Source organism: Mandrillus leucophaeus, unplaced genomic scaffold, assembly GCF_000951045.1.
Source record: "Mandrillus leucophaeus isolate KB7577 unplaced genomic scaffold, Mleu.le_1.0 Scaffold226, whole genome shotgun sequence".
Classification (NCBI taxonomy): Eukaryota; Metazoa; Chordata; class Mammalia; order Primates; family Cercopithecidae; genus Mandrillus; species Mandrillus leucophaeus.
The window spans coordinates 1,480,845-1,501,541 of record NW_012102321.1 but is presented as its reverse complement, the minus strand read 5'-3'; the positions used below and the strand labels follow the sequence as shown (position 1 = coordinate 1,501,541).

The 20,697-nt window shown below is 46.8% G+C and overlaps 1 protein-coding gene across 1 annotated transcript in view; it reads right to left on the bottom strand.

The window, feature by feature from the left end:
* The window catches only part of TNN (tenascin N), an 81,854-nt gene extending 61,619 nt beyond the window's left edge, over nt 1-20,235 (bottom strand). The window contains exons 1-6 of the mRNA XM_011981426.1: nt 20,164-20,235; nt 10,218-10,661; nt 8,336-8,710; nt 7,622-7,885; nt 4,118-4,303; nt 2,541-2,630 (exon numbers count right to left, since the gene is read on the bottom strand). Of these exons, the coding sequence (XP_011836816.1) occupies nt 2,541-2,630; nt 4,118-4,303; nt 7,622-7,885; nt 8,336-8,710; nt 10,218-10,626 (1,324 nt within the window). The 5' untranslated portion in view covers nt 10,627-10,661; nt 20,164-20,235. The remainder of the gene's footprint in view (nt 1-2,540; nt 2,631-4,117; nt 4,304-7,621; nt 7,886-8,335; nt 8,711-10,217; nt 10,662-20,163) is intronic.
* Nucleotides 20,236-20,697: the final 462 nt, after the last annotated feature.

Sequence of the window (20,697 nt, the reverse complement as noted above, 5' to 3'; positions counted from 1 at the left end):
GGTTTGGGGAGGGTGGCACACCCACAGAGGCCATGGAAGCACATACCTTGACCTATGCATCTCTTCCATCTGGTTCTTCACCTGGATCTTTGTAATATTCTTTATTATAATAAATAAGTAAATGTAAGTAAAGTGTTTCCCTGCATTCTATGAGCCGCTCTAGCAAATTAATGGAACCTAAGGAGGGGAGTCATAAAAACCCCCAATTTATAGCCAAATGGTCAGAAGTACAGGTCATAACCTGGGGACTGTGACAGGCATCTGAAGTGAGGAAAGTCTTGTGGTCTGGGCCCTTAACTTGTGGGATCTGATGCTATTTCCAGGGAGGAATGTCACATATGAATTGAATTATAGAACACCCAGTTGGTGTCTGATGGAAAACTCCCTGGTATATGGGGAAAAATCACTTCCAGAGGGGAAATGTTCTGAGTTGTGTTGACTGTGTAAGAGAAGAAAAAGTGTTTATCTCTTACAGGAGGGTAAAAGTGGGAAGCACTTTAGCTTTGTAACGTGAAAGGAAAATAAAAAACTCGGGACCCCAATTCACTCTGCCAAGAGGAAAAAATAAAGCTGAAAGCTGACTTATGCAAGAGGCTGCCTTTCCTTTTGTTCCTATGCAGGCTACAGATAAAAGGTTAAATATCTCCACACGTAGCTACTCCGTGTTCACCTTATCCTATGAAAAGTGCAAATTTACTCAACACATAATTGACTATCCCCCTACCTGCTCCTTTTCTCTTCCAGCATGGGAATTGACATACCCTCCGTATTTCCTCTCCAGCCCACTTTTCCCATTTAAATATTGAAGCCCTCAAAATCATCTCTGGAGAAAGGTACAGACCACAGATTGTTTCTGTGATTCCATGTTTCTTTCTCCCAGGCATGTCCTTAACCTTGGGAAAATAAACTTCTAAGTTGATTAAGGCCTATCTCAGATACTTTTTGGTTTACAGTAGCTAAGCCCAAAGGCTTACACTTGGGTATCCTGGGTTCAAATCCCAGCTCTGTCCTTTCCTGGCTGGGCAATCTTGAGTTTACTTTCTCCAGTTTTCTTATATATGGCAGAGAAATAATAATAGTATCTACTTCATTGGATTGCTGTGAGAACTAAATGAGATATTCATAAAAAGTGTGTAGTGATTATAATGCCTGGCACTCAGTAAGCTCTCAATTAATTCACAGCTACAGGGAATGCCACTGGAGGCACAGAAGTACTTACCATTTTCCAGCTCATTAAAACGGTTCACTAGTCCACTATTCAAGCAGACTGTACAGTCCACATTGTCTAGTTTGTAAATTAAGTTATATGTTCTCCATTATAATTGCCCAACTCTTTCATACTGCATATAAGCAATCTGTTAGGCAGCTGAAATAGTGAATTCAATTCTCACAGCATCTCACCCCTTATTCTCTCCACCATAACCAGCTATTTCCAGGACTGAATTGGAAAGAACTAAAAAACTTTTCAAGAAAGACTCAAAACTCAAAGACTCCTTCTTTACCAGCTCCAAGGATTGGTTTCCCCAAGTGGCACCATGTTCTAGATCATGGGTTTCCAGCATGGGGAAGGCAGGAGCACAGAGTTAATGAGGAAGTTCACAATTCAATATGGACTCAATTATTGTTTAAAAACTAAAAGTTACCTAGGATGTCTCATGTGTATGCCTACCATGTTTTCAAATTCTGTTCTGATTAATAAATTACAAACTTATTGTCAAATATAACTGATTTGTAACCTTTTATCACTATATATTTTCTGAATACACAGATGACAACATACCGCTATTCCCATGTGAGGGTTTTTAATATCTTTTGACATTTTAGAGGAGTCTACTAAGTGTGGTCATCAAGAAAAAACACAGATGTGGCAGGAAGAAAATTATAGATCACTTGTTTTTAGGGAAAAAGGAGCTATGTGCCTATATCCTAGATAATAAGTGCCTTAAAAAGAATGCCGTGATAGAAGCTATTAAAATAAGCAGAAGGGTATCAGATACGGTCTTATCCTTTGACTCCAAGACCCTGGGAGAGATTTTCAATGGCAAGAAAAATTTGAAATATGAAAAGTTTGCTTCCCTTTCCCTGCCTAAAAATAGACATCAGTAATAAAGGGATAGACTCTCTCTACATGCCAATCCCAGAATTTTTTTTTTTTTTTTTTGATTTGGAGTTTCACTCTTGTTGCCCAGGCTGGGGTGCAACGGCACGATCTCAGCTCACCATAACCTCCGCCTCCCAGGCTCAAGCAATTCTCCTGCCTCAGTCTCCAAGTAGCTGGGATTACAGGCATGCGCCACCACGCCCAACTAATTTTGTATTTTTAGCAGAGACAGGGTTTCTCCATGTTGGTCAGGCTGGTCTTGAACTCCCAATATCAGGTGATCCGCCCACCTTGGCCTCCCAAAGTACTGGGATTATAGACGTGAGCCACCCCGCCTGTCTGCAAATCCCAGAATTCTTATCCAGAGAGGAGTCAGCCAAGAAAAATGTGAGAATGCAAACATGATTAAACGTCCATAGTGCCTCCAAGTAGCTCTCACCTGTCCTGCCATTCAGGAGGATCGGCTTGCCCTCCAGCATTCCTCGCATGGGCACCACCGTGATCTTATATTCGGTCCCTGGGTGCAGACCTGAAAACAAGCAGGCAGTGCGAGACATGAGTGCAGGCTCCAGACTCCTCTCCCCAGCACGGCTCCTCCCCAGGATTTCTCCCATGAGGGAAGATGAGGGGTTTTGCTTCCTCCTCCAAAGACGAATCTGTATCTGCAGGTGGCAAATAAAGCCCCGCAGGAGCAGTGGAACTTGAGGAGTCACTGAGGGGGCTTACTGGCTGGGGACAGGAGTAGGGCATCAGAGCAAATGAGAAGACGCCAATTGAAATGCATTTCAAATGCTCTCTGGTTCTTCACTGGGCCACCTAGCACTTATTTCCCAATTTTATTTATAGGTCCAAATGTGTTTCTGCTCCCAGCAACCCTTTTCCTTCCAAAGTATCTCTCCTTCTCAATGTAATATTTAGCCTAATTTTTTCCTATTTATTTATTAGAGACAGGGCCTCACTGTGTCATTCAGGCTAGAGTGCAGCGGTGCAAACACAGCTCATGGTAACCTCAACCTCCTAGGCTCAAGGGATCCTCCCACCTTAGCCTCTTAAGTAGCTGGGATCACAGGCGTGAGCCACTATGCCCAGCCCTTTTTTTAAAAAAAAAAAAAATTATTTCTCTGTAGAAGCAACTAGAATTATTATTTTTCCTTGGGCACAAATATTCAGACTCTAATGGTAAAATGCAGACAAACAGCAGCTTGTGTGAGGCACAAACCCTCATTCTTCACTCCACAAACACTAAGAACCCCAAAATGTCCTGTCAACACAGAACTCAAGGAGTGGATGGCAGAACAAGGCTCCAGGAGGGAATTCACCATGAAGCTAATAAGCCCCAAACTTTCATGGGTCCATTTTAGGGCCTTGTACCTGATTGGGTATTCATGATTGTGCATTACTTTTCTTAAAAAAGAACCCTGGAATTGTACAAACTTCAGGCACTGCCAAACTTGATCCATCCCTACAGCCTTGTCTCCTTAGCAGCCATTTGAGCTCCAGCTCTTGGCAGCATTAGCTCAGAAATCTGAAACAAGGAGCCATCCCTGCTCACTGCACCCTGCCCTCCTCCACGCCTCCCAACACAACCCCTTCCGTGCATCATGCTCAACAAACCAATCTCAATCTGTCTCTCTCTCTCTCTCTCTCTCTCCCCCTTCCTGCCCCCAACACCCAAATACACAAGTTCCTCCAAAAGGAATATCTATACACCATCAAATCCATCCTGAGACACAGACAGGGTCTTCAAGAGAGTTTGCTGACTTGGAGAACACCTCACAAATACAATCTGTTAACAAGGTGCTCTGGGATCGAGTTCTGGAATGCTGGGACAGAGTCTACAGGCCTCCCGGGTGGGCTTACGTCTGGCAGATTCAAGGATCGGATTCAAGTGTGATTCCTAAGGCCCCTGGACTCTCTGTGCACACTTGAGCAGTGCAGATGCCAGTGCTGTCTGCACACACTATCCCCACCTCTGCATCTACAGCAAACACCCCACATTCCAGTGATGGCTCTTACCAGTGATGTCATATCGGCTCTTGGGGTCACTGCTCTTCGGCACAGTGACCTCAGTTACCTCCTGCCCTGTCATGGGGCCGTATCGCAGCTTGTAGTAGTCCACCTCGGTCGAGGGGTTTTCCCACTCCACGTCGAGGGAGTGCTCAGTCTCCTCTGTCACCCAGGCAGTGCCAAGCGCAGCGAGGTCTAGGGCAGGGGTGAGGGAGGCAAGAGAAAGTGGTGAAGAGCAGAGGTTCTGAGATTCTGTGACAGGCTGTTGGTTATCAAGTCAGCTCCCTTTCTTGACATCTCAAGAGCTGGCTTCAGTCCCAGGACACAGTTCTTAACAGGTGTCTTTGAGCTACCCAGCTGCTGTTTTTCACATATTCCACAGGCAGACTGTCTTTTGGGAAAGCCTCCACTTCCCCATCCCACCAGAGGCCATGTGGTCTTCCCTGTCCACACTGACTTTGGTCAAGCCCGGACTGTACCTCTCAGGCTGGCCACCCAAATCACTCAGTCCAGAGCTCAGACAGCTATAGCCCTGAACTAAAGGCCCACTCTTCAGCTGCAGAGCCCCTGCCCTCTAAGACGACCTCAGGATAAGAAGCTCAGGCACTTCCATGGAAAGTGGAGAGAATCCATTTCAAACTTTCTCGAGAAAAACACTGATGATCCAACAAGCTCCTTCCTTCATCTCCCAAATTGCAGCCCTTGCCTCTCAGATTCTCCTCTAAGGATGAACCCTAGGCAAAACTATAAAGTAGGTGAATTTTAACTCGGTCCATCTGAGTGTCCTTCCTGCTCTTTCTACCAAATTTTAGCACTTCCATCAGGTACCTGGTATTCTCATGCTGACCAATCTGTCTGTCCTGTGAAGGAAGAGAGTTATTGCATATATTTATTTATAGTGAAGTATTAACGGCTAAATGTTTACTCTTCTACTCAGAAAAAAAAAAAACATGGAATTACAGTGATGAATACAAAGGAATGGCTCATTGCTATGGCTCTAAGGGGAGAGCTTTCCTAGGGGATGGGAGGACTGGGGTCTTTGAGGAGCAGTTTGAATTCCAACAGCCACATCCCAGGCTGAGGGAGCCTGGCCTTCTAAGTTTGGAACAGGAAAGCCAAGGCCCCCCCAGTTCTCAGGCTTCCCCCCTTCATCAGTCACGCCCCCACCTTCACCTCCCTGGAGGTGTCTCCACCCAGGCCAACTGATGGATGATGCAGGACAGAGAATTAGTGCATCAGGCCAGGTGTGAACTCAGCGATCTCAAGGTCCCCGGGCTCTGAACATCCCCGATTCACTCAGTTATGGATAAAGAGCCTCACAGAGCCTTTTCTCTGAAGCTTTTCCTCTCATCCATGGGCTTCCATCTGCCAGGTGCTGCTTTTAGACTTCCATTAAAGATGGAATTCCCTGAAGGACAGGTCAAGAGGTGAGTAATAAACGTGACTTGAGGCTTATAGAAGAGTTCCCACATGGTGTAAAAGAATTGGGAGGGAGTCACAGATGAAAAAGCAAGGACTTAATGAGAATGTTCCCGATTATGGTGGGGATGAATACCTCTTGTCTTAGGCTCCCCTGAGGAGCAAATAAGAATGTGTTTAAGCCGAATCAGATTAGAAGGTAAGAGAAACTTCACACTAGCAGAATTTTACAAATCCCGAGAGCAAGATGTCATGACGGGCTGCTAGGACTTTCAGAATAGGCATCTCTGTGCTGCACTGGGAGGCTTTGGACACAGTGCTAGCTGTACCAGAGGTAGCCATAGACAAAATGGGGAAGAAGAGAAAAGCAGAGTTTGCCAGTCACAGCGGGCCTGGCTCTCACAGTGAGGACTTGGTGTCTCCTATTGAACATAAACCATTTCACAGGACATCAATGTCAGGTCACTCTTGACCATGTAGATCAAGACAAAAGCAAGACCCTTCCATGATCAACTCTGAACATAGACAAAAACATGACCATTGTCCCAACCACACAAATAGCTAAACACCCACTCTCTTGACTACTATGAGTAATGACCACTTCTGTTACAATCACCAACTTTAGCCTCTCAGAGGGGAGAGGTTCTCCCCACTTCTTGACAGCACCCAATCCCTGCTTCCTTACACCTTCCCCCAAATTACATAACACAGGCCCAAATTCTCTAACCAGTCCTTTCTAACACTGTCTACTGAGACAGCCCTATGGTCTCCCATAGTGTGGAGTCATCCATGCTAGAACAATCAAGACACCCAAGTTGTTTAACTACAGGGGTGCTCCTGGGGGTCTTTAGCTTGAGGGCACTGACAAAGGCAATCACATGTGGTGCCCTCATGATGACCAAGTCTCTCACAGTCCTTTCCAACACTGACCCATCCCCACCTTCACCCTAGTCCCACCGCCAAAAAGGACAGGCAGCTTGATGTCTCTGCAAAGACAACTGCATGCCAAAGCTCCATCCATCTGTATCTTCCTAGATCTTTCCCTAGAAGTTTAGGGCAGGATGGAGGCAGTAAATTTTTATCAGTACCTAGAGCAGTGCCTGACAAATGGTAAGTGTTCAATAAAAATGTACTGCGTGAAGGAATGATTCAGTCATTCAACCAACTACGTTTTTCCAAATCCTTGAAGATCTAAGCTGCTTTAAGAATGTTCACAAGGAAACAAGATTGTTTAAAGAGTAAGCAGTGATGCTTATCCTTCTAAACATTTTGGTGGCATTTGCTGGTGCACAGGAGGTTCCGTTTCTCCATATCAAGTCTCCACCATCCTCCATCTTGTTCTGTACCCCAGGCTATGATCTCTGTGAATTGAATCAGCCATTTTCCCTGACCCTCTGGCTTCCAGGTTCAGCTAGCAGGAATCATCAGCAGATCAGAGGGCAGAAGACAGAATTCTGTGGAGACACGGTGGATTGCCTGCATCCCTCTACCAAAACAATCCCACCAAGCAGCTCTTTTCCACAGTTCTCTCTGCGTCCAAGTACCAACGTCTATCCCTTGCCCCTTCAGGCAGGAGTGTATCCTTATTGATGCAAGTCTTTGTGTTTCACTATCCAACCCCCACCCACACTTTCATGAACAACCTGTTGGTTAAACTTTGAAATTTATTACCCTATTCGTGTCATGTCTTTCCCACCGAGATGAATCTAACTGATACAGGTGGCTTCAGCAGCCTCTCACCCATACTGACTTGAACTTTCTGAATGGCTTTGGGGGTTCAGTGAGGGACTGGGGATGCAGGTCCACCCTTTGACTGCTTATGAGAAGGTGCAGACCCTACTAATCTCAGGGACAGAGAAGACCCCATGAGCCCCCATCTAGCAGGTCTTCGTGGGCTTAGAGGACCCAGTAATCAGGGAGCAAGGAAAGAAGAGAGAGAACTGGGACTCTTCAGAACCTAGGATTGTGGCAGCTGTGTTTTTCAAACTCCAAGTCAAGGCAACTGCCTGACGGGTTATTTGTGGGAATAATGAAAGAAAACATTTAGAATGGGGCCTCTCCTGGAAACCCTGGGGCATCAGGTGGCTTCCTCACCTGTGGTGGCAAGTAGATGCTGTGGGCTGCTAAAAATGTCTTTCTTGACGTTACGCAGGGTGACTATGTATTTGGTTCCAGGCAGCAAACCGAGAATCTCGTAGCTGCGTTGCTCCTTGGGCACTCGGATCTGCTTCCCAGACAGCTCCTTCCCCAGGGGGTAGTAGTTGAGGAAATAGTGATCCACCTGGCTGGAGGGCTCCCAGCTCACCAGCAGAGAATCCTCCGTGCTCTTGAGCAGCTGCAGGCCCTGTGGGGCGATCACTGCAGGCAGAACAGGAACAGGGAAGAGAGGGTGAGCAAGGGAGGCAATCCAGACCCAGTGAGTATTCCCTGAGCACTATAAGGGTGGGTGTGCAGGATGCAGACATGTGTAAGGCGCCATTCCCGACCCCTAGAAGTTATTAGCTGAACGACAGGTAATGAATACTAACCCCCTCACCACACGCACACACTCACACACAGCCATTAGATCACAAGACCAGCGGTCCTCAAGGTTAGGGCCTCAAACCAGCAGCATCAGCATCACCTGGGAACTTGTTAGAAATGCAAATTCTTAGGCCCCATCGCAGAATCAGAAACTCTGGGATTGGGACTCACTAGTCTGGATAGGCTAAAGGAAGACATCCCCAAAGGGAACAACGTGTAATTGACAGTTAAATGGTGCATTGGAAAGAAGAGTCCGGCGGCCCGAGGGCACATCTCCGCTCTCACCCTGGGCACAGTCCAGGCCTGTGAAGCCCTCCTCGCAGTAGCACTCGCCCGTGTCGCAGAAGCCGTGGCCGCTGCAGTCGCCGGGACAGCGTCGCTCGCTGCAGTCCTCAGACGTGAAGTCTTCGTGGCACTGGCACACGCCGCGCACGCACTCGCCGTGCCCGCTGCAGTTCTCAGGGCAGGCCGGGTAGCCGCAGTCGGCACCCACGTAGGGCTCGTGGCACAGGCAGCGCCCGTCCACGCAACGCCCGTGGCCGCTGCACGCCCCGGGGCAAGCCAGCTGCTCGCAGGCGGGGCCCTCCCTGCCCTCCTCACAGTGGCAGCTGCAGGTCTCCAGGGAGAAGGTCCCGTGGCCGCTGCAGCGGCGGCTCAGATCTGGGAGGGAGAGGTAAAACAGTAGGCTGGGTTGAAGGGTTGTGCGAGGGGATCTCCTTCCTTTGAGATCAGCCATGCAAGACCCAGAAATCACTAGCCCCATTCTTAAGGGTCTGGTGATTTCTGGGTCTTGCACGGCTCTTTTTTGGAGGATGGTGGAGCTCCACAAGGGAGAAAAGGTGTTGACCCTTTCCAGCCTGGGCCAGGCTTTCTAATCTGTGACATCTGCAAATGTCTCCTCCTTTCTCTGCCTGAAAAGGCTGCAGGACCCACCCTTCTTTCCTTTTCCTTCCCATGTGAATTCCCCCTGTTCCTTCCTCTCTACATGGTGGTCATTATTTAGTGCCTTCCTATGGAGGGGCCTTAAATGCTCCACCCTGGCCAGCTGTCACTGTGGGGCAGGACTCCTGGGGGGAAAGTGAGATCCAGGCAGGTTGGAGTTTGCTGGAACTAGCAAGGCTGGGACCTTGTGAAATGAGTCCAGACTGAAGCCTGGAAAAATGAAACTGCAGAAGCCACAAAATAGCCTACTCTTAACTATGGGTACTGTGGAGAAGGGAATTAACCAGGCTCCCCTCTCTGACCCTACACAGCAAGAGGCAGCTGGAGGGCGGACCGGTCAGTGCAATCTCCTCTGTGGCCCACCTTCTGCTTCTCAGAACACCTTCTCTCCTTCCTAAAAACGCTTCCAAAGTGGGGGCTTCTCAGAGGCAAGTCCATGCTGGTTATTCATGGCAGTGGCCCTGGTGCCGAGTTCTGTATCTGGATCTGAAGGTTAAGGTGCTCTTAACTGTAGCAATTCCTTCAGGCATGAAATCCTATGCCAAAGTACTGTTCATTATCCTTGGATCAGCCTGGGCAGTTTATGTTTAAAAGTGACGGGGGATGGGTGGGGGGAGAACCTTCATTATTTGTAAAATTAAATTGTAATTATTTTACAATTGTAATTGTAATTATTTACTAATAAGATAATTATAATTTACTGATTTGTAAATTCCACTAAGGACCAGGAATCTTCTATGCATCATCTCTAGTTCTCAGAACTATACTAGTTGATAGAATTATCCTTGTTGGACAGTTGAGGAAACGTAAGGGATTTGCCCAAAGTCACACAGCTAAAAAGTGGTAGAACTGGGATTTGTAAACTGTCCTGTCTAGCTCCAAGGCCGTATCTTTCCTGTGTATGTCATCGCTTCCTCTCTGAATAGAGCTTTGATTCACAGGCATGACAGCCCCTAGAAGCATTCCCATCTGGAAGCAATAGGCCAGGAGTCTAGACTCTCTGCAAGAGATGCTGGTCCCTCCCTGCTCAGCTTCCAGATGCTCCCTGGAGCTAGTACCAGTGAATAAATGAATAAATAGCAGGGATGGGCCCCCTAGAGAAAACCTAGAATGAGAAGTGGGAGCACGCCAGAGTCACAAAGTGCTCATGAGGCTAGTGGAGCCCCTGGCACATAATAGGTACTCATCAAATGTTTGTTGAATGAATACCAGGTGGTGAGCTCACCAGTAGCTCCCTGGCAGCAGCGCTGGGCACTACACTGTTCCTTCATCTCCACCATCTCTTCCTCCAGCTTTTTCACCCGGGCCAGGAGGTCCTGGACACTGCCTGCCAACTCGCAGTCCTTCTGTGGCGTCTGAAGGCGGATGTTGTGCCTGAAGACGATGTTCTGTTCCTCCCCGGCCTCACCCAGGGCCAAAAGCGAAGCCCCATCGTCACTGAGGGGCTGAGGGTCAGCCTCCACCTGAACCAAGGCAGACTTAGGCACATCGATCTTGTAGGTGTGGCTGACAGTGACCTGTTGCTCCTTGTTGTTGCAGCTGGGAGGCTCCAGAGTGGCTGGGGCCGAAGCCACCAGGAGCACAGAGCCAAGCAGGAGCCCCAAGGGGAAGCGGAACATCTCCTGGAGACTCATCCTCGGAAAGACAGGGAGCAGACCCTCCAGGATGCCTGTATTTAGAAACATTACAAAAGAAAGCCATGAAGATGTGCTGAGGGAAGCTGGCTTTTTTACCAGATTCTAAGAGCCCACAGGAAGCTGAGAAACCAGCAGAAAGAACTCATTCTATTTCTCCCAAGGATCCGAACCAAATTATTTTCTGTTCCTGCCTCACAGATTGCATATTCCTGCCTCCTGTCTTTGCTTACTGTTCACACTGCCCAGGATGCCCTTCTCTTCACCTCTCATTCTAGGCTCACCTGCACTTATTAATAATAATAAGAGCAGCTCTCTTATGTTGACAGCCTATTGTGTGTCACGCTTTGATCCCCCTAATTCTGGATCTTTACAGCAACCCTAATATTATCCTCCCTCTTAACAACATCAACAATAAGAGCTGCACATAGAGCACTTGCTGTGTGATAGGCACTATTCTAAATGTTCTAAGTGTTTCACATTTATTAACTCATTCCATTCTCACAACTGTTTGTGGAATATACTATGATTACCCCCATCTTATAGATATGGAAACGGAAGCACTACTACTTTAAATGATTTGCCAACCAGGATTTGAACCCAGGCAATCTGACCCCAGAGTCCATGTTCATCCCCACAATGCCACGCTGCTTTGCACAGATGAGGAAGCTGAGCAAGTTGTCCTGAGTCCCACAGCCAGGAAGAGCAGAACCTGTACTCAGACTCAAGTCCACTGACTGCAGGGCCAGCGTCCTGCTCATGACACCCACTTGTGTACCAGTAAAATATAAGAATTTCTAATAAAATTACCCGCTTCACAAAGTCTTCTCTCCTGTCCCCCTGCCTCATCCAGCTAGAGACTAGCCTCGCTTCTGCTAAGCATTCAGAGAAATGGACCTGTCCCTCACTGCTGGTCTCTTGAGTGTTGACCTGGTATTACAGTTACTCTTGCATGCAGCTTGTCTCCCCACTAGGCTGTGAACCTGTTAAGGACAGGACTGATTCATCTTGGGGCCCTCCTGGGGCAGGAGCACAGTCACACATGCTGAGAGGTTTGGTCACTGTTTCTCAAATCTATCCGTGCATGGGTGGCCCAATTTGTCAGTCAAGCAGATGACCTGAGATGGGGCCAGCGGTTAGGTTTTGCCTCCTCCCTTACCAGGAGGTGGTGTCTTCACCACTGTCAATGAGCAGAATAACTCCTCTTTCCAGCCATTTCCCCTTGTGCCCCCAATCCCCATCTGGGATGGCCCATTCTTTGCACACTAACAAGTTGAGGCAGGACAGACCACAAGAGACCCCGCTTTCACCTCACATTTTGCTCACAGGAACCTCGGTCACAAGACACATCCCAGTTGGGCTTGCGTACAGCAGTTATCTAGAAACTGATCTGCAGAGCTGTCTCTTGACAATGGGTTTCTGTAACCAACCTAAGACCTGCAATTATTTATGCCAAAGTTTGAAGTCAGGAAACACAGTCCTTTCCTGTGGTCTGTGTTTTGCTTGAGCCCAGGCTCTCCCTGCCTGTGGTGAGAGGCAGTTGGGATATGGTGGAAAGGCACCTCAGACAGGCTCCAGGATGTGCATCTCTAAAAGTGCTCCTCATCCTGAGCCTCCGCCTCCTTGTCTGTAACGTGGGAATGACAGCGCGTCACCCCTCTTGGATGTGGACAGCAGTGAGCACCATGTCTGGCACGTGAGCAGGGCTCAGTCAATATTTTGAGATTTATTTTGTTTTCAATCAAGTACTGAATGTGACTTCCTTTTCTTCCTTATGTTTTTTACTATAAAGAATAATGCCAGCCAGGCACGGTGGTTCACGCCTGTAATCCCAACACTTTGGGAGGCCAAGGCGGGCAGATCACTTGAGGCCAGGAGTTCGAGTCCAGCCTGGCCAACATGGTGAAACTCTTTCTCTGCTAAAAACACAAAAATTTGCCAGATGCGGCGGTGCACTCCTGTAATCCCAGCTTCTCAGGAGGCTGAGATAGAGAATCGCTTGAACCCGGGAGGCGGAGGCTGCAGTGAGCCAAGATCGTGTCACTACACTCCAGCCTGGGTGACAGAGCAAGACTCGATCTCAAATAATAATAATAATAATGATACTAATAATGCCTAGGTTGAAAGGTAACTTTCAACTATATTGATCATAAAAGGAAGAAATATTTCTAGCCACTAAGCCAAATTCTGGTAATATGTAAAATGTTTTACTTTTAATAGTCATAATTCATTTAGTATCAGGAAATTGAGGAAACAGGGGATGAAGAGCCCTGGGAGAATAAAAGAAGAAGAATCTCAATAGTATTAGATGCTAAATGTTATTTATTGAGTTGCTGCTACGCGCTAGGCATTGGCTAGGTGCATTAATCCGTGTAATTAATCCCCAGAGCTGCCATGTAAGCTCAGTGTTCCTCTCCTCACTCAAAAGGTAAGGAAACCAGATCTGAGAGGTAAAGTCATTTGCCAGTGGTTGTCCAACTAAAAGTGGCAGAGCCAGGATTCAAACGCAGACCCATCTGATTGCAAGCCTATGCTTGCTCTGCGTCAGTATGACGTTCTGATACAAATGACAAAAGAGAGCAGTTAGATACATGTCCCTATGCAATGCTTTCATCTGTTAAACATGTTGTACCCAAGGGATGTGCCACCACTGTGAATTAAACAGAATGGTACCTATGAAGAGTTTTTCTTTGTGTTACCCCTTTGCCCTCCCACTCCTTCGTGGCTCTTCCTATCACATGTATTGTTGATAATAATAAGAGCTCACTTCTTCTGAGCACTGAGTGCATTTCAGGCACTGGACTCAACACCTAGCAGATGGAATGAAATAGTCAATGGGACACTTCTTGCTGTCTTGCAACTTGGACCATGGGTAATAAGTGCCTGCACATTTCTTTTCTTTTCTCTTTTTTTTTTTTTTTTTTTGAGACAGGGTCCCATTCTGTCACCCAAGCTGGAGTGCATTGGTGCAAATACGGCTCACTGCAACATCTACCTCCTGGGCTCCAGTGATCCTCCCACCTCAGCCTCCTGAGTAGCCAGGACTACAGGTATATGTCACCGTGCCTGGCAATTTTTGTGTTTTTTTGTAGAGATGGGGTTTCACCATGTTGCCCAACCTGGTCTCGAACTTCTGGGCTCAAGCAGTCTGTCTACCTCAGCTCCCCAAAGTGCTAGGATCATAGCCGTGAGCTACCGCACCTGGCTGTGCCCACACATTTCAAAGAGAGTGTGCTACTGGAGGTTTGGGGGTTGGGGGTGAGGTCAGGATGAATAAGGCGGAGTGGTAGGCAAAGAGACCAGTGCCTGATTCTGGCCCAGAGGAATTCACAGAGGGAAGCGTGGCTGGAACAGGGGGCTGCAGTGTGAGAGGCCTGAAACTCAGACTTTGGCAAGGCCAACTTGATGTCACAGAAATGAGGCATGTTAGAGCTGCCAAGAGGGCAGTTGAGGGCCCGAGCTGAGGTGCATGTCCACCGTTCAGTAGGCGTGTGCCACCCCAAGGCGGCGACTGCAGGAGGACATGCTCAGTGGGTGGGAAGGGGAATATCTAAAGATCCCACAGAAGCTCCCCAGAAAGGAGGGGTGGCCCAGCACTGGGAGCATTCGCCATAACAAGGGCATCCAATGGAGGGAACCACAACAGCCCCAGTAAAGTAAAAATGCCCTCTTCTTCTTTTCTAATCCCCACCTCGCCCCAGGCAGCAGCAACCTGGTGAAGCCAGAAGCAGCCATGCATGTCAGGGAGGGAGAAATGGAGGGAGGAAAGCACCAAGCCCCTTCCCTCCAGCTTCTCTGCAGGTTCCAGCGTCAGGTCTGAGCTGAGAAAGAAGAAAAGATGTGACCTGGATGACAGACTGAGGCTCAATACTGAAATAGACTTGCCTTCACAAAAGCAATTCTCTTCTAAGACCAAAAGCTACCAGAAAAGCTCTGGAAGCTGCTTGAGATTTGTGTCAGAGGATGGAGGGAGTGGGAAGCCAGGAGAATGAATTGGAAGGCAGGTGTAGGATAAAAATAATGATATTTCACAATGACCATCCTTAAACATTCATTGCAAAGATAAAAGCCACACACTTTTCTCCACTTGATCCCCAGGATAGGAACTGAGGCTCAGTGGCATCGAGCAACATGTCCTGATTATGCAATTGATGAGCACATGGCCACAGATGCAACCCCAGGTGCACAGTTTCCAGCAATGGAGCCATTAACCCCTGTGTACTTCTGCCGTTCCCCAGTAACAATTCATATTGATCTCTGAAGCACCTACTGTGTTCATGGCAGCCTATGAGTTTCCACTATCCAAAAATCTTCCTGGGCAAAAATAGGGCTGAAAAAGCAAACTTCCCTGCCCATGCTTTCCATCCCACCCCCCACCCCCAGCCTGAGACATAAATGGAGTGCAGATGGTTTTCTGAAGAAGTTCTCAACGAACACACACACAAAAAAAGCCATGGACTCTTGCCATAAACCACAGCAAGGCTGCCCAGAGCCCAGGTCTACAGCATTTGTTTTTGTAGCCTGGAATATGAGAAACCCCAGAAGTCCCTGTTGGAGCCCTTGGTGTTGCCTGTCCTTCTGATTCGTAAGAAGATGTCCTCATTAATTACTGCCTCTCAGATTCCAAAAGTTGCACTCAGATTTTCCTGGGTAGGTTGATTGTTCGAAAGAAGATGAGAGCAAGGGAAATCCTCAACCTAACACTCTGTCAAGTGTAATGAGAAAGAAGAGAAGCCTGCTGGCTCTCACTTCAACACGTGGCAGGAGAGAGACTCCTTGTCTAATAGCAGAAGGGAAGGATGACTTCATCAACTCTTTCAGTATGCACAGCAAACCACAGGCTGAGCTCCGCGACGGTGGGGAGGGGGCAGAGAGGGCAGAAGATTTTTGTAAGCAAAATGCAGGATGATACATTTCCAAATAGGGAGGATTATTCTACTGAGGGGTATTTTCCCATGGAAAGTTGGGTAAATTCTTCAGGGATGCATGAAGCAAAGGGCATTTACATGCAGGAAATGTGTATGTAGGAACCACAGAAAACCAGTTGTCCCCAAGAATCATTGTCTTACAGACGCTAGTCAGGTCTTTAATTCTAACTGCAGGAGAGGTGTTGGGTGGTGTGGGAAGCTGGGGGGGAGGGATACATTAGACTGAGGAATAAATGCTTCGTTGTATTGCTTTTACCAGAAAGGCTCTTTGAGGGGTACACGACTGACCACAGATGGTCCCCCTACTTCTGCCTTCAGATGTTGCAGGGCTCTATGCTTCTGCTGTGTTCTCTCTTGGTATCTGCATCTACCCCTGTGGCTTTAATTTCCAGCCAAATATTGACAGCCACCAAATCTGTATGCATGTTCCTAGCCCAGGCATCCTCATGAGCTCAGAGATGACAGAGATGGCCGTGACTGTGTTGATCCCCTCTGTATCACCAGCCTCATAGCACAGTCCTGTCAAAGTAATATTTTGTGAAGTAAATAGTAATAGCCACTGGATTTGTGTGTGTGTGTGTGTGTGTGTGTGCGCGCTTATTAGATAACAGACATTGTGCCAAACGCTATAAAAATTATCCTCATTTAATCCTCAAAATCCTGGGAGTCAGTTGATATCATTCTTTGTGACAGGTCCTCAGAGAAGTTAAGTAATTTGCCAAAGGACACACAGCTAAAAAGCAGCAGAGCTGGGATCATACACCAGGTCTGTCCACTACCCACATCTGTGTTCTTTATCTCTCTGTTATATGTCCTGTATATATAAAAAACAAAACAAATAAACAAAAAACCCCCACCAAATGTCCTCCGTTCTGCCACGTGTTTTTAAGACAGGGTTTTTTTTTTTCCTGAAAATAAAAGAAACCCAAGGTATAAATTGGGTGTTCAGTTAAAAATTAATAAATCGATAACTAAATCCTGGGCCTGTACTTCCTCTGAGTGGTGCCAAGGATGATCCACTGGGAACATGAATTGCATTTCCCTCACATGGAGGTTAAGTCCCAGTCACTTCTCATGAAAAGCTGGAGAATTCCCTTCCTAGGAAACACCAAAGTGCACGGAGACTTCTGTCCGCAGGGGCAGATGGCATCTAAGCGTTGGCCAAGGGAGGAGGATGGCCCCTGAATCCTGATGGTCCTCTCGGCCCCCAGGGGTGGATGGTCTCTGTGTCACCTCATTTTCCTCAAAGAAGGACACAGACCCTGGGTCAGGAAAAAAAAAATACTACTTACGCCAAAGAAGAGAGGTAGGCCAATTTCTAGCCACTGTTACAGACCTTTATACTTAAATTCAGGGCTTTCTCTGGTTCCCTTATTATCTCATCCTGCCTTGACAGTTAACCACAAGAAAATGAAAGCACTGCTTTGGGTTTTAGAAAGAGTGTATCATCGTGGATTTCCAGCAGAGTCACTTAAGAAGATATTCTGTCCCCAAATGACAGGGTGGATATCATTAAACTATGAAGGAAAATGAGGGAGATGAGTGGCTAGGGATGCATCAATGTCACAAACACGGGCAAACTTGTCACTGCTTTCTTAACACTCTTAGGCATATTTTGCTAATGATCTTCAGCTTGGGCCCTGGGTGACTCAGGGGTCTTCCCTGTACTTCCCAAGTAACCTGGTCCAGGACAGCAAGTTCTCAGCTGGCTGAGGAATCTACCCTGGTTCAACTCAACGTGAACTGGAGGCTTAGGCAACAGATTTCACCTCTGTATCTCTTTCTCCTTCAGATCCAAGAACATGGATGTACAAGGGAGGTCTGTCTCTCCTAGGTTAAACTCCAGGGGCAGCAAGTACATACAAACGTCTTTATTTCTAGTCTCTGTGACGCTGAACTCTGTGCAAGCATTGCATGTAGGATACAAGACAGCTAGGTGTGGACAAGAACGGAAATTTGGTTTTATGTGATAGGGCTTAGTACGGTCACATTCTGGGCATCACTCTGTCCCCCCATTCTCCTAGTTCTGTGGGACACCCACAGAGTGCCCAGGAAGTCCTTGGAGATGATTCTCACACCACTGTGCTAGAACCTTTTTCCTGGAGAGCCATCCCATCAAGTCTGCCCACCCGCCTGAGGCTTGAAAAGATCAAGGATGGTGTCCTGACCCAGCCTCAGCGCTCAATCACTTTTTCAGGGGTGGCCACAGGCTCATTGTGTTTTCTTTTGACAACTGACTCTTAATCTGCCTTGCAAAGGCTTAAATGGGTGATGATAATGGTAGCTACCATTTTCTATGCATTTATTACATGCCAGGCTCTGGGCAAAACACTTTAAAATCTCCTCTTAAACATCAGGCAAAGATGGTCACTTATCCCCAGAGGATGAATCACTTTTTCACAGCAAGAACTTCCTTTAGCTTTTGTGGGACCAACCTCGTGCACAATAACAAGATAAAATAGACCCAGGACCTAAATTCAGGAACCTTCCTCTCCCATATTCAACCAAACAGCCAGTTTCCAGAATGACTAAGTATTACTTTGTATCCAATTAGCCCTAATATCCGTGGGTGTGAGAGGCATCAGATTAAAACAAAACAAAACAAAAACTCTGCAATTTCTTTCTTTAGCTAATGTGTTTTTTTTTCCACATACTGAAGTAACTTTAAAGTTCCAGCCTTCTAGCAAGGCGGAGAGTGTTTGCTAATTTCCAAGCATTTGCACTGTTCCACTCTCACACGGGCTGGGTACAGATTCAAACGGTGGCTGGGCAGCATTAGCAGTGAGTCCACTGTGGCAGAAACAGCAAAGTCCCTGTCCATCCAGGGATCAGGCCTGAGATCTTAGCATCCTCAGCTCACAGACTGGTGGCTCCAGATGCTGCTATAGGACCTAAACCATGATCTCATGTCTGTATCCAGATCCTATAGGAGCCAAGGCTCTGGAATGAGCAGTTAATGGACAAAAGTTTCCACTGGGCCTGGGCACAATTTATTCAGGCATCTTCTCAGAAACAGAGCTCTGCCCACCCTACATTTCAAACCACAGAGCAGCACTGGACTGGAAAACCAGAAGCCACGGGATGATTTGAAATCATTTGTTCTATTTTCCCTCCTTCGGGAGTCAGCTGCAGCCTACAAATTGGGGACAAAGCAGTACTTAGAGTTGTAGGAAAGAATGCCATGTGCCTTCTTTCCTTCTCTCCGGGAAAAACGATACCAGTATTGACACTCTATTTTTTCCTGTGTCTGACACTGTCACCTTGATTCTGAGTCTGCAACAAATGTCCGAATGTCAAGAGGCCAGCTGTCAATATGTAGCCCTGACCGAGCAAGGTACCATCTGATGCCTTGGTGACACCTCAGCTTTTCCAAGAACCAGTGGATTTTAGGCACTATGGCTAATCTGTGTCCAGATGTGGGTAGTTTGTTACTTTTATGTTGGAACTTGTTCTTTTCTTTTAATGCTTATATAAGCAACACAGGTTTCATGCTTTTAAGTGGAACCCTGCCTGTTCTCATTCATTCTTTCTCCATCCTTCCCCTAGATCTCTCCCAAGCACAAAAATTAATAAATAAGTAAAAAGTAAGACCTCCAAAAAGTAGCGTGGTTTTTTGTTTGTTTGTTTGTTTTGTTTTGTTTTGTTTTGTGACGGAGTTTTGCTCTTGTTGCCCAGGCTGGAGTGCAATGGTTCGATCTCGGCTTACCACAACCTCCGCCTCCCGGGTTCAAGCAATTCTCCTGCCTCAGCCTCCCCAGTAGCTGGGATTACAGGCATGCGCCATCACACCCGGCTAATATTTTGTATTTTTAGTAGAGATAGGGTTTCTCCACGTTGGTCAGACTGATCTCGAAATCTCAGCCTCAGGTGATCTGCCCACCTTGGCCTCCCAAAGTTCTGGGATTACAGGCGTGAGCCACCGTGCCTGGCCAAGTTTTTGAGATATCTTGAAATGTTTTCTTTGAGGTATTGTGAGGGTAATAGTATGGGGATTTGGAGAGAAGTTGTCGTCTAAACAAATAATAATTAAAACCTGTAAAATTAAACATCTGGATATACTTCAAAACTGTTCAAATGTGTTTGCAAACATCCCCTTAACTGATTCACACAAAATCCAGAAAACGGGAAAGTTATCCTAGCTTCCTAATCCTAACTAAAATAACCATTCTGTTTTAGGATTTAAAAGAATAATGAGATATAACAAATACTAAATTATCCAAAAAGAGAGAGAGAGAGAAAGTTTTGACATTGTAAATAAGTTAAAAAGAAAAAAAGATGAGAAGGAACATCTTAAAGGAAACATTTTATACAAAAATGTGTTACTCCAGGTAGAAACTGATACAACACAGACTGCATCTGGCCAGGAAAGAAGATAACTATGCTTGGCCCTGTCTGAGACTGGGGTATAATACTAAGGACGCAGCACATGGGTCCTGAGAGGTACCTCCCAATTCATTTTAACTCTTCGTGGAGTGGATAAGAGACTAATTACACTGTCCAGATTTTCAGGCTCGGGAACGGAGGCACCTGAGCCACCACTTTTGAGCTCATCCGCATTGGCCACCTTCCTCCCTCCAGTAAGTAAAGCTTGGGCAACTGGCACTCTTACCTGGGAGGCTGCTGGGTGCCTCTTCCAACGCTGCTGCTCCTGTGAGCCGGTCTCCTCCTGCCGCAGACCTTCGTACTTGCTGGTCGTCCCTTGTTCTCGTCTCTCCTTGGCTTCCCTCCCTGGGTTTAAATCCTGTCTAGGCCAGAGGAGGAGCAAACGGAGTCTCCTGGTGTTTTCCTCCCTTCCCAGCAGGGACTCTGCTAAAAGATATGAGCAATTCCTTCTCTTATTCTAACTAGGAAAGAAAAATATATACATTTCCTTCTTCTTTTTCACTTTGATTACACAGCAGCTAAAAATACTGGAGGCTGTTTCCATTTAAGTGAATCCAGAATAAGGATATTAAAAGAGTTTGCCGTCTCCTGGCCAGGAGCTGGGTCTCCAGGTTCAAAAGTGCATTTATAAAGTTTCTCTTTTTCTTGTTTCAGGCATTCCGGGACTTATTGCCTACTGCTTTTAAAATGGGAAAAAGTCTTTAGCACAGAAAGAAATGAGCGGAGACCCTCAGGGACAGAAGCTCTTCTGACTTCCCTC